The sequence below is a fragment of the Camelina sativa genome, chromosome 6 (genome assembly GCF_000633955.1).
Source record: "Camelina sativa cultivar DH55 chromosome 6, Cs, whole genome shotgun sequence".
Classification (NCBI taxonomy): domain Eukaryota; kingdom Viridiplantae; phylum Streptophyta; class Magnoliopsida; order Brassicales; family Brassicaceae; genus Camelina; species Camelina sativa.
In genome coordinates, this window is record NC_025690.1 from 5,518,053 (window position 1) to 5,531,747 (window position 13,695).

General features: G+C 40.9%; 1 protein-coding gene across 1 annotated transcript; it reads left to right on the forward strand.

Annotated features, from left to right (window-relative positions):
- On the forward strand, nt 7,580-9,515 carry LOC104790473 (UPF0496 protein At3g28270-like). The gene is made up of 2 exons (XM_010516232.1): nt 7,580-7,652; nt 8,113-9,515. The coding sequence occupies exons 1-2, from the start codon at nt 7,601-7,603 to the stop codon at nt 9,291-9,293; spliced, it is 1,233 nt and encodes a 410-aa protein (XP_010514534.1). The 5' UTR covers nt 7,580-7,600; the 3' UTR covers nt 9,294-9,515.

The window sequence follows — 13,695 nt, forward strand, 5'->3', positions numbered from 1 at the left end:
ACGGCATGCGAGATCATCGAATCTTGTATTAATGTGTAACATTTCGGTTTGCTGATTGGATAGGACTGTGTGCATCAGTGATAGCAAATCTAGTGAAGATGAATTAGATGGAGGCATTGGTCTTTGTATCGGTTGTGGGTAGGACAGACTTGGATTCGGTTTGTAGTTGTTGTACCTTTTGTTGTAACCTCCCTGATTGTTGATGTAGTGAACATCCTCTATCTGTACAGTCTCCCCATCTTGTTGTAAAAACTACTCTTCCTCTGATATTACATGAACATGCTGCTGCTGGTTGAGGAGCTTGTCGAGCTTGTCATTGAGGGTTTTCATGTCCCTCTTGTACTTGGCATCTTCCTCTCCCGTAGATCGCACAAAGTGATCATATTCCTCATTGTAATTGCCAACAGATTGAGCCAAGTTCTCCACTAGTTCCCAACCTTCATCAACATCCTTGTTGAGGAAATACCATTGCTTGCGGTGTCCAGCAACATCCGTATCTTGGGGACCACTCCTCTGTAAAGTGTACTCAGCAATGAAGCATTGCTGAAACCGTGATGAGAACATCTGGTAGTGTATCCCTTGAAACGTTCCCAAGCTTCACTGAACGTTTCATTGTTCTTCTGAACAAAGCTGGAAATGTCATTTCGCAGCCTTGCGATTCTGGAGTTGGAGAAGAATTTGGCCAGGAATGGCTTCTTGCACGCTTCCCAAGTGGTGATGGATTCCTTGGGCAGTGATTTCTCCCAGATGTGTGCTTTGTCTCCCAAAGAAAATGGGAAAAACCTTAGTTTGAATCGGTCCTCACTAACTCAATTTATCTTTGTGAGGCTACAAATCCTATCAAATTCATCCAGATGATCCAATGGGTCCTCCATTGGCAATCCATAAAACTTATTACTCTGTATCATCTGGATGAGACTACTCTTGATCTCAAAATTGTTGTTCTGGACAGCAGGTGGCACAATGCCATTCCTTTGAGTGTGAGTAGATGGAACATCTCCTGCTCCTATGTTGGTCCTTGCTTGAGGACCTGGTGGACCGTTTTGATTGTTCATTGTCTCCTCAATGATTGCTGGTTGCAGTTGAACTTATTGTTGTCTGAGTAGCCTTGGTCTGTCGATGTTATCAATGAAAGGGCTCAGGTTCTGGCTACATTTGGATCATGTTTTCATGCACAGGAAAGTAACCGAGTGTGTACACGAGGGTCTAATCGATCCAGGCGATCGAGTGACGGGTCGGGTGGGTGATCGGGTTGTACCTGAGATTGAAAACAAACAAGAACGAAAGCAAACAAGTCAGACTCCGAACCAATATAAACAAAAGAACTTGATCTAGCAAGTGCTGAAATCCTAAACATAGCAAAAATAAATTAACCAAATGGCAACAGCGCCAAATTGATAGTAGGTTTTTCACCCAGGGTATCAATTCCCTATGCAATTGTAGTACAAAGGGGTAATCAATCCAAATGGTTGTTTATGCTAGCAGGAAGGATGCAATCAGAACAATGCAAGTCAAGCCAAGCAATTATGGGTTTTATCTAACAATCCTAAAATAATAAAAGAAAAGAGTATAAACAAAGAACCACACGACCTAAGCACTCGATGCAAGCATTCGAGTACAGGATCGGGTGGGGGTGATCGAGTAAGCAAATGAAATATGAACAACTCGAGGGGTTACTCGATGCAGGGTATCGTGTACCTGATCGGGTAAGAGATCGAGTGATGGGGTAATCGAATTTGATTCATTATTGTCAGTAAACCCCTTACTCATCTAATCTCTTAGGCAAAATGAGTAAACCTCTAGCATTGGTTGATTCAAACATCTCATCTACACCTCTCGGTGGTAAAACACCTTAGATCTAATCTCACCCTCTCGGTTTGTTGATAGCATTAAGAACACCAATCTAGAAGGAAATGTATTAAACATATTCAATCAACTAAGATATCCTAACCGATCAAGAACACAAAATCATCTATCCCTTCCCTAGAAACTTTACTTCACTACTCGGAAATCATAGCAAGAAACAAAACAACAAATATGAAGGAAAATTGCATTATATTAAACGATAAAGTAGAGGGATAAGAGTACAAGAAAGAAATCTATAGAAAATGATTAAAAGTTATGAAATAAAATCCAAAACAAAAGGGAAATGTGTTTGAGTCGCTCAGTTCTCTCACAGAAGCTCTCGCTCTCTGGTTTGAGGGTCTGCGGCGTGCTCCTTTGCGAGGAAGAGGAGGAGGGGTTTATATATGGAAACCCCTTTGACCTAGCTTCCCAGTCCTGTTTGAGGGTCTACACGATGTGGTACACGAGGATGTGGTCGAGTTCGTCCTCGGGTATATCCTCGGGTTGTTCTTCATGCTCTTGGATCCTCCTCAATCGTGTTGGGGTTTGGACTTTTTCTTCCAGCTTGATGGCTCCTTCGGGTACATGCTCGGGTTTGTCCTTGTTTTTTCCCATTTGAGGCTCTTAAGCACCTGTTTTCATCCAAAATATGCAAATGCAAAAATGCAACACCCTAAATGGCCTAAAAGTGAATTCCTACAGTTAATGACCTAAAAATGCTAAGCTAAGGGTATGAACAATGCAAAATATGGACAAAAAAAGATGCTAAAAACATGTAAATTAGAGAGTTATCAAGAACACAGAGAGAATTCTTAGCTAGATAATAATGTCAATGAGGGAGTGAGGAGGGTTGTGGTCAAATTCACCTCTTTTAAAGAGGCTAAGGGGACAAGGAGACAAGAGTGGAGCGTTTTTGGCAGTCAAATTTGAATTGGGAATCTTTGACTCAGTTTTGCACTTGGTCGAGCACTTGACCAATTGACCCCACTTGGTCGAGCACTTGACCAATTTTGAATTTCAAACTTGTTTCTCCCTCCACACGATCGAGCAAGTGGTGAATGGATCGATTGGGCTTGGGCTTCTACAGTGCTCGATCGAGTGCATCATACGGGCCTGGTCGAATGGCCTCAAAACTCCTTCTTCATGAGTCCAACTCTTCTTTACCCCACTTATACACCCTTACAAGGCCTGCCCAACACAAACATGAAAGAAAGAAATCAAAACTACAAGGAAATTAAACTTATTTACAAAGATACCTTAGGGACTTCCTACCTATTGATCTTGTTTATAGTCTCTAAGCTTGAATTTTGGTGCATTTTCAGGCTTTGTTTGGAGACCAGAGAGGTGATGAGGTCCCTCGTGGTTCAATTTGATCACCATGAAGCTTGTTCTTGATTACAACAGTCTTAACACTTGAACCTTGTTTCTTCTTGAGCTTGAATCTTGGCCTTGTTTCTTCAAAGATTTCTTGTTGAGTTTCACTTGAAGATCCTTCACTAGATCAGTCAACTCTTGCACTGAACATTTTAGGTCTTGAACAGATTCCTCATGAGCTGAAACCTTAGCTTTTGAAGACTCTACTTCTCTACAAACTCCAAAATCAGCTTTCTCTTCAATCACAAATGGTTGGCCTTCAATGGTGGGTTGATTGGCTGGATTTTTTGATGTCAAACTTCATTTTCCACCTTTCATCAATGTTCAGGCTGATGAACCCTTTCTTCACATCAATAATAGCTCCAGCTCTAGCAAGAAATGGCCTCCCAAGAATGATTGGGTCTTCAAGCTCTTTGTCCATCTCTATTATGACAAAATAAGTAGGAATTCTGGCGTTGCTTATTTTGACTATAAAGTTTTCCAGTTAACCAACCACATCCTTGTTTGACCCATCAGCTAGACTTATATAAAAGTTACTAGTTCTAAATTCTTCATATCCCAGCTTTTCTGTATTGAGTAAGGCATAAAACTAACAAATGCTCCAAGATCACGTAGGCACTTTTTGAAGTGCATGTAGTTGAGGGAGCATGGCAGGTTGAATGAACATGGATCTTCAAGTTTTGTTGGAATCACAGTTGTTCCAATCTCCTCTAGATCCCTCTTGGCTTGATTCTGAGTCTTTTGCTTGGATATGTCAAGTAGCATACCTTTGTAGAGAGGATATAGATCAAATTGTTCTAAAGCAGGCCATGTCTCTTCTTCTTTCTTTTCAACAATAACCTCATGTTGTATGGCCATCAAATCCTTCTTTTCAAGTTTTTCCTTAATTTTCCTAAGCATTTGTTCCTTGAAACGTCCTAGGAATGGCAGAGGTGGTTTATATGGTGGAGGAATGTATATGATAGGCTTATCAGTCTTTGTAGGTTCCACTCGATCGTGTGCCTGGTCGAGCACACAGTCGAGTGGTTTTCCTGCTTCATTCTGCTGAGAATAACCTTCATTCTGAGCTGAAACTTGTGACAAATCCTCCCATTCTTGAACCTCACTTTCCTCAGTGACATCATTCTCACTAACATAAATAGCTTTGGCTGTGTACTCCCTAGGATTTTGAATAGCTTTGCCAGACAGCTGGTTATGCTTAGGAGCTTAAGTGGAAGCTAGATTGCTCTCCATAGACTTGTCTTTAGAGTTTAAACTCTCAAACTTGATGTTCAGATAATTATAAGTGGAATCCAACCTCTGGTTTATCTCAGCAAACTTCTTTGTTGTCTTCTTTTGACCACTAGCTTGTCCAAGCAACAGCTGATGCAATAAAGCTCTCAAATCTGGTTTGTGGGCTTGATGAGTCTGAAACCCTGGTGGGGGACACATTGGAGCCTGGAAACCTTGTTGTTGCTGCTTGGGTATATATGTGTTGTGTTGTTGTGGTGGCTGAGGAGGGTAAACCTGATCTTGAGGGTTGGCTACATTTGTGCTTCTCTAGGAGAGGTTGTTAGGCTTAAACTGATTGTAGCCTTTGAAACCTCTTTGGTTTAGCACATAGCAAAGCTCAGCAAGTTCATTCTCCCCATCTTGAGCTGGTGTGTCTTCTTCAGCAAGAAAATGTATATTATTTTGTTGGCTTAGGAGTATCATATCCAACTTCTCATGAACAAAGTCTGTCAAACTCATCAAGATGATCTAAGGGGTCTTCCATAGGGGGACCATGAAACTTCTTAGCATGGATCATGGTGATGAGACCAATCTTGATCTCAAAGTTGTTGTTGGCCACAGCTGGTGGAACTATCCCTGCTCACTGGTTGTGAGTGTTAGGAGCATCTCCAGCTTCTATGTACCTTGGTCTTTGATTCTGATTGTTTGGTGGATCCATGAGTAATTGTTCCTCTTGTTCTTGAAGTATTCTTATTTTTTGTTGCCTCAGATCCCTTGAAAATGGGTTGATGTGATCAATATACTTCTAGAGGTTGTGGTTTCCCTTGGATCTTGTTTTCATGAAACAACTCGATCACATGCTCGAATGGACACACGGTCGAGCACTGGCTCGAGCAGCTGTTCGATTGATTTAGACGAGGAAACAAGTTGGTTTATGGGTTGGTGCTCGATCACACGCTCGATTGTGCAGACGGTCGAGTGGTAACTCGAGTGTGTACCTGAAACTCAAGAACAACCAACCAGAAGAAACTAAACAATGGTGAGCAATTAGCAATAGAACTTAATCTTGAACCTATGTAAATCTTAAATGAAACAAATGAACACCCTAATGGCAACGACGCCAATTGAAACATGCCTTTTTGTGTGTGAATAAACTTATGAATGGATGATGAATGTCAAACAAACATAAGCTAAGATGATTAGGTGGAATGCAAGAGGTTTCAATTCTCTTATGATGTTACAGTATAAGAGATGTCAATCTATAAATGGTGATTATGCAAGCACTTAAGATGTGAATACTAATTCAAGTCAAGCCAGATATGATAATGGTTTTATTTACTAACAACCTGATGACAATAATGAAATGGAGAATGTAAAATACTTAGAAAAGAAACTAGATGCAAGACAAACAAGGATAAACTAAGCAGAAACTGAACTAAACAGAAACAAGAACTAGACAAATGTTATGAAAAAAAATTACAGAGATGCAAAACATACGCAGAAAGGAATGCAATGAAACACGAATGAAACATAATGCAAAACAAGCAGCCCAGTCGGTGCTCGAACAAGCACTCAATCGTATGATAGGTCGAGTGGCTAAATTCGAAGAACAAAAGCAATTTCAACAAATTAAAACAAAACGTAATGCAACTAAACAAGACATGATGCAATAACAGACAATCAAAAAAAAATTTGGCTCCTAGAGATGGATTCATGGGCTTGTCTCAAGCTATGACTACCTAAACTGATCAACACACCTCAATCAACATGAGTTATCTTTAGACAATAACCTCATAAACTTACTAATCCACTCTCATGACAATAGTAATCCGGTTTAAACACTCTTAGACCTAGTTCTCACTAGCTAAGACATGGATAAACAGGGATTAAAACTCAGATCATTATTTGTCAAAAACCACCCTAGAAAATAGTAATCAGGTTTAAACACCCTTAGGCTAGGCACAATAATCTCCAGCAAAAGTCTTATCTAGCAACCTAAACAATGATATGATGAAAAGAAGCCTGATATCTGTTCTTAACTTCTCATAACAAGAACAGCTTAAAAAAACACCTAATCTGGAAGAGATCTATAAACAAACAAAACTTGATCAGTCTAGGAAACCATAACTCTAAACCAGCCTGATCCATCTCTAGAAGCTCACTACTCACATGAACAAATCATGATGATGAAGAACTCAAATCCAGAAAATGATGAAACCAACATGACTAGAAAAAATAAGAGCGAGATCTACAAGTAAATACAAAGAAGTAAACTCAGATTCTCCAACACATAAAAAGTTATAGGGTTTACAAACTCTGAAAATCTGGAAAAAGCTAAGATATAAGTAGATAATGATGCTGAAAAGTAATAAATACCCAAAAGGGCAAAAACTAGGTTTGAGGTGGCTCTAGATATTATTTCTGACTTGTTCTGACTTGTGGGCGGCCATAGAGTACAAGGGGTATATATAGTGAGGGAAGGAAGCCCTGATTTAGCTAGCAGACAAAACACTAAGACGGCTGGAAGTGCTCGACCATGTGCTCGGTCAAGTGCATGGTCGAGTGCCTTCTTCTTCTTCTGATTCTTCACCTGGTCGAGTCCATCTTCTCACACGGTCGAGTATGATGGTCTAGTGGCCTCTGAACCTTAGTTTTCTTCTATTCCAACCTTGGTTTGCTCCACTGGTTGCACTTTATTCCTCTTCAGTTCATTTCAATGTTTCTTGGGATCCAATTCACCTGTTTATGCATGAAACATAGCACAAACTGAGGCTAAACTACACAATAATAACAAAACTAGTTAGTAAACTATGTAAAAGAGATGAATAAACTCTACTAAGACAAGGTAAAATACATGCACAACATCGATCCCTTCCTCTGATTTTTCTACAGGTTTCTAGGAGATAACTTATAAAAGTTTACACCTTACCCAAGTAATCCCATTGTATAATCTTTTGATATGGTATTAATATTCCTTTAAGAAACTAACTTTTTCGGCGCACGGTAATGTATAATGACTATTAATTTTGGGGACATATAGACATTTGTTTGTTGAGATTTATAGTTGTAACTAACTAAACACGGGTTCCTCCTGCATGTTTTCTCCTATAAATACTTGTATATCACTTAAGCTAAAACAATCATTCAAACTTCAAAGTTCAAACCTACAATGTCAAAGAAGGTTGAGATCGATATCCGCCGGTGTTCTGATCCAGTTTCTGGTAATTTTTGTCTTTCTTCAACTCTAGCTCATTTCTGCTTTTATGTGTAATTAGATTTTGCTCATATTTATTATATATATATATATATATATATATATATATATTCATATTTATAATAAAAAAAATTAACCAATTTCTTTTATACACAAAACTATATAAATATTTGTTACAATAATTTATTTTTCTTGATATTTTTACAAGTAACTGTATATTTTTCTGTGCTTAATATTATATTACTATGCACACGAAAAAAAAAAGAAACATTATATTTCATAACTGTAACTTATTAGTTAAATTTGTATTAAAAAATATTTAAAATATGAAAGTTTATGGTGTTCGACTGAACCCATTCACTCTTATATAGCTCTGACTAGTAAAAAAAAATTGTTTCGAAATCTCTGATTTGGGAACTATGTGCTAAATCGCTTAACCTTTTCTTGATATTCTTTTTTCCTTTCAGTAATATCATCGATGGCATTATCGGAAGATACGATGTCGAAATGCTCAGAACACCTAAGTGCTTATAAATCGGCATGTGAAGACCACCCACACCTCAAATCCTTTGATTTTTCGCTTCAGCAGCGAACCATCAAAGCGATAGACTCACTCACTACTGGAGCCGAGACTGGGACTGGGTTTATGTCCCAACACGAAATACACATGGAGGTCTCCAAACACCTACTCGAAGTTAGCCAAGATGTGGCAAACTTCATATTTGAAACCGAAGACAATGTGTGGGAGAGCAAAGCTCTAAAATCTTTGGTCACGGCCTATTTTGAAAACACCAAGAACACTTTCGAGATTTTGGATGATGTATTGACTTGCGTGAAGCTAGCAGAAATGGGCGAGCATTACATTGTAGAGGCCGTGGCACAGTTTGACAAAGAGTCGGCAGTAAAGGGTGTTGGTGGAAAAAAGAAGAGGTATGAAAACACCTTGAAGGAGTTAAAACGGTTTAAATTCATGGGAGATTCTTTTCAAATCGTAACGGTCACGACTTCGATCAGTTTGCAACTGATCCAACAGCAGCAGATACTCCTTCTGCAAAAAGTGAGTGAGGCTAAAAGAAAGCTTGCTGAGGAAATAAAAGAGCTTGGTCATGAATATGCTAATGCAAAAAAATGGAGTTTAATCTCGAATGTGATTTTCGGCGCTGTGTTTTTCATTGTTTCCCTCGGATCAATAGCTCTTATTGCAACAGGAGTGGGTAAGGCTTTGGGCGTTGCAGGGGCTGTATCATTATCTTTGATTGCGATGGGATGGGTAGGCGTCCACACTTACTTGACGAACAAGATGGATGCTCTGAAGAAACAGGCGGAAGCTCTGAAGAAAGAGCATGAAAATTCAACACCGGTGGAGATTGGTATCGAAACCAACGAAGACTCGCTGGGGACCATACTTGTATTAGTCCTCCAGCTAGAAAAAAAGATCGAGTCTCTTATGAAAGATGCAGATGAGGCTATTGAGAATGAAGGAGATGAGGTGGACACGCAACTTGCCATCTACTCAATCAGGGAAAAAGTAACGACACTAACAGAGAAAATCAAGGAGGTTTGTGAATCTGTGGCTAAGCAGAAAGAATTGATCCTTAAGGCCGGATTTCACATTCTCGAAAAGATCAACGGTTCTGGTTCTGGATAATATCATCGCGGTTAATCGTTATTATCGATACTTGTTGTTCAAGAGTGAATTTCCATATTTATTATGTTTTAATAATTATCATGAGGGTTTATACATCCCATCGTACCTTTCTGTTGTACTTTGTAAGGTTGGCCATCCGAGAGGATTGGTTGATATGTTATGTACCTCTATCCCCTATGTATTTTATAATCCGTGAAATAAACGTTCCTTATTTTGTTTTTACATTCATCTTTATAAATTGGGGCAAGACTAATGGTAGATCCCATATTCGATATTTGAGAAACATAATCACTAATGGTACTGAAATCGGCTGACTCAAGTCTTGTAACATCACGCCGCCAGCGAGAATTTCCACTTTCTCCCCTCTCTTCCTTTCTTCTCCCCGTTTAGATGTCGTCTAAGGACCCCCCAGATCCAACCGAGACGTCTCTACCCATTGCTGAGCTCCCAGATTTGAATCTAGTCCAATCAACTGACCCTCCGTCAGACTCTGCTGTTAAGAATCCGGTCTCATCTGATCTCCCGGATGGGCTGCGCGATTCGATCCTGCTACAATGGGCTGCGCGATTCGATCCAAGTCTTCGCAATCTCACCAAGGCAGTTCAACCTACTCTAACGGCAGACGGTACCCCTAGGGTGCGTGCGCCAGCCTCTGTCATTCTAAAAGCTTCAGACACCTGGAAGGATCACATCGTGGCTCACTTTCACGGTAATCATCCTCCAGCTGGCAAGATTTTTGTCGATCTAAATCCCATTTGGGGAAAAGAGGGGCGAATAAACATAAGGTGTCTTCCAAATGGGTTGGTGCTAATTTACATACCCTCTTCTGCTACTCGCAAATGGGTTCTTGAGGTTGGTTGTTGGTAAGCGAGTAATTGCTTGTTCACAGTCACCGCTTGGTCTCCAACAGCTTCCCTCACCCCGATTAAACTCGTCTCTCTGCCAATATGGGTAATTCTAAAGGATGTTCCACCTCAACTCTACTCACTGCCAGGATTAAGTACCATCGCTTCAGGAATTGGAGAGCCTCTGCACACGGAGAAGCACCAGCTGCCTCCTCTGGCAGTCGATACAAGAATCAAAGTAGAGATTTTGCTTAAAAAGGAGCTACCTCAATCAGTGCTTGTGGAGGACGATGAGGGAAATGAGGTGAGGATTTGGGTTGAATATCCCCGTCTTCCGCCTAAATGTGATTATTGCGGTGAGTTTGGTCACCTATACCATCGTTGTCCCTCTGCTCCAACTATTAACAATTCAGCTCCAAGCAATGCACCTCTGGCTCTCTCAATTACCAATCCAGCTCCAGCATTGGAAGGGACAGCTATTAAAAACCAGAAGGTCAGATCGGTGATAGAGACACCCGAGATGATAGATAAAGGAATTCCATCCCCACTTGATGCAGTTGAACCTTCGGTCACCACATCCTTGTCGAGGAGTAAATCAATGCCTCTGGCTCAGGCAAAACATGTCTACATCGATTCCCCTCCAGCAGATTCCTCAAATGAATGGAAGGTTGTCACTCGTAGATCAAAATCTCCAAAGAGGGTGGATGCAACTACTAAAGACACAGGAGTAAGTTTGAAATCGAGGGGTCCTGTTCAGGTTCATAATGGGAGCACTGCAGGACTGCCTGTTGTATTGGTAGATGCGAATAAGGCAGGTACATCCAGGAACCTTACTGCTAATCAGGCGAAGGCACTGAATGCAAAGACAAACAGGAACGTGAAAACCTCTAAGAATGGGAAGAACGCTAGTAGTGGACGACCTCCTTCAAAGGGTCGTTCCAACCATCATCCTTGAAAGCTAGGCTTTCAACCTTTTGCACACCTTTTTGATGATGATGAAGATTTTTTGCTATAATATACGTGGACTAAATACCACTCAAAGACAGCAAGAGCTCAGAAGTTGGGTTTTGTCTCAAAGACCTCTATTAGGAGGCATTTTGGAAACACACGTTCAGGAAGCAAATGAGGATTTCATTTTGGCAACTAACTTCCCTGGGTGGAGGTACGACTCCAATTACTCGTCACAAGCAAGAAATGGAAGAATTTGGATTATCTGGGATCCCTCTATCAAGGTCTTCATATATAAGAAGACAAACCAGGTCATTTCTTGTGGTGTTTTTGATCCCTCAACAAATAATTCATTCTCTGTATCCTTCATCTATGCTCGGAACTCCATTACTGAGCGTCGTGAGTTGTGGACAACGTTAGAGGAGATGCACCGATATAGTAGCCAGCAAAACCACCCTTGGCTTCTTCTCGGGGATTTCAATCAAATACTTCAGGCTCAGGATCATTATTCCCTTTATCCCTTCACTCTTCCGCTTCGAGGTATGACTGAATTCCAGAATTGCATTGATAATTGTGAACTCGTGGAGATGACAAGCAGAGGTGCTGCGCACACGTGGTACAACGGACAAGGATCCAATCCCATTACTCGTAAGCTGGATAGGGTGCTCTCAAATGAAGCTTGGTTGTCTGAATATCCACAATCTAATGCTCTGTTCGATGCGCCAGGAGGATCAGACCACTCACCTAACCTGGTCACTCTATCAACGGATAATGAAAGAAGACTCATACCCTTCAAGTTCTACTCTTTTTTCACTACTCACCCGGAGTATGACACTCTGTTGGAAACTGCCTGGTCTCAGACGGTTATTAGGGGATCAGCCATGTTTGAACTTTGCCAAAAACTAAAGGCTGTCAAGATGGGTTGTAAGTCACTTAATCGAAGAAGCTTTAGCAACATTCAAGCAAGGACCTCAGAAGCTCATGACAGGCTCACTAATATTCAGAATCAAATTCTTACGTCACCATCACAAGCTCTTTTTCAGGAGGAGAAGGAGCTCCGAAAAAAATGGTTGTTCTTGTCGGCAGCGGAGGAGTCATTCTTGAAACAAAAATCGAGAATCAGATGGTATGCAGAGGGAGATTCTAACACCAGCTTCTTCCACAAATCTGTTAAATCTCATCAGGCAAGGAACAAGATCTGCTCCCTTATAAATGACAGCAATGAAAGGATCTCAGATAATGCTCAGCTAATAGATATGATAAAGGACTATTACAAGGAATTGCTTGGCACAAAAAATGAATGCGTTCAACCGTTATCAGTGGAAGCAATCCAAGAATTATCTCCTTACAGATGCTTGGATGATCTGGCGACTCAACTCAAGGCAATTCCCACACCAGAAGAGGTCACCACAACCTTGTTCTCCTTGCCAAGGAACAAGGCTCCCGGTCCAGATGGCTTTACTGCAGATTTCTTTGTCAAGTCGTGGGCTAAGGTAGGACCAAGTGTAATTGACGCGGTCAGAGAATTCTTCATCACTGGTAAACTACTCAAGCAGGTAAATGCCACGATCATTGCTCTAATTCCCAAAAAGGTGACTTCAGAGAAACTTGGTGAGTTCCGACCTGTGTCATGTTGCAACACAATTTACAAGATAATATCACGTATCCTTGCAAGAAGATTGAAGCTCTTTACCAACCTAGCAGTTCAGAGGAACCAGTGTGCTTTTATAAAAGGCAGACTTCTGTGCGAGAATGTACTTCTAGTTGCTGAGTTAGTCACAGACTTCAACAAGAATGGACCGGTCACCAGAGGATGCCTCCAAATTGATATTTCAAAGGCTTTTGACAACATACATTGGGAGTTCCTGATTAATATCCTCAAAGCTTACGATCTCCTGGATGTGTTTGTTGGGTGGTTAGTAACTTGCTTCACTTCTCCATCCTTCTCGGTGGCTATGAATGGTGAACTCATAGGCTACTTCCCAGGCAAAAAAGGGCTCAGGCAGGGAGACTCCATCTCAGCACCCTTGTTTACTTTGGTCATGGATGTTTTATCGAAACAACTGGATATTGCGGCTTCTCAGGATCGGTTTAAACCCCATCCTTTGTGTATGGATCCTCTTATCACTCATCTCAGTTTTGCTGATGACCTCCTAGCAATTCTTGGAGTCCTGGAACAATTTAAGCTAGTATCTGGGCTTGGGGTTAATCTCACAAAATCATGTCTCTTTCTTGATGGCAACGACAGGAATGATATCAGGGGGATAGCAATGCGACAGGGGTTAACTCATGGTTCCTTACCTGTCAAATACCTTGGCGTTCCCCTCATTACACAGAAACTCTCTCCAACGGACTATCAACCTCTTATAGATAGAGTCAAAAGCCGCATTTCGGGTTGGACTCATCGACATCTCTCATTCGCAGGCCGTCTCCAACTACTTAAGTCAGTCATCAATAGCACCATCAATTTCTGGAATTCGATATTTCTACTTCCAAACAAGTGTCTTGAAGAGTTGGAGCAAATTTGCAGTTCTTTTTTGTGGAAGGGAGTGTCTGAGTCAGCCCGAGGAGCCAAGGTCTCTTGGGAGACAGTTTGCTCGCCTAAATCT

What these genes read in the sequence shown, in the direction of transcription:
- LOC104790473 (XM_010516232.1), top strand. Translation starts at nt 7,601, where the DNA reads ATGTCAAAGAAGGTTGAGATCGATATCCGCCGGTGTTCTGATCCAGTT. An exon ending in GTGTTCTGATCCAGTTTCTG is followed by an intron (nt 7,653 to 8,112) that starts GTAATTTTTGTC and finishes TTTTCCTTTCAG; the next exon opens with TAATATCATCGATGGCATTA.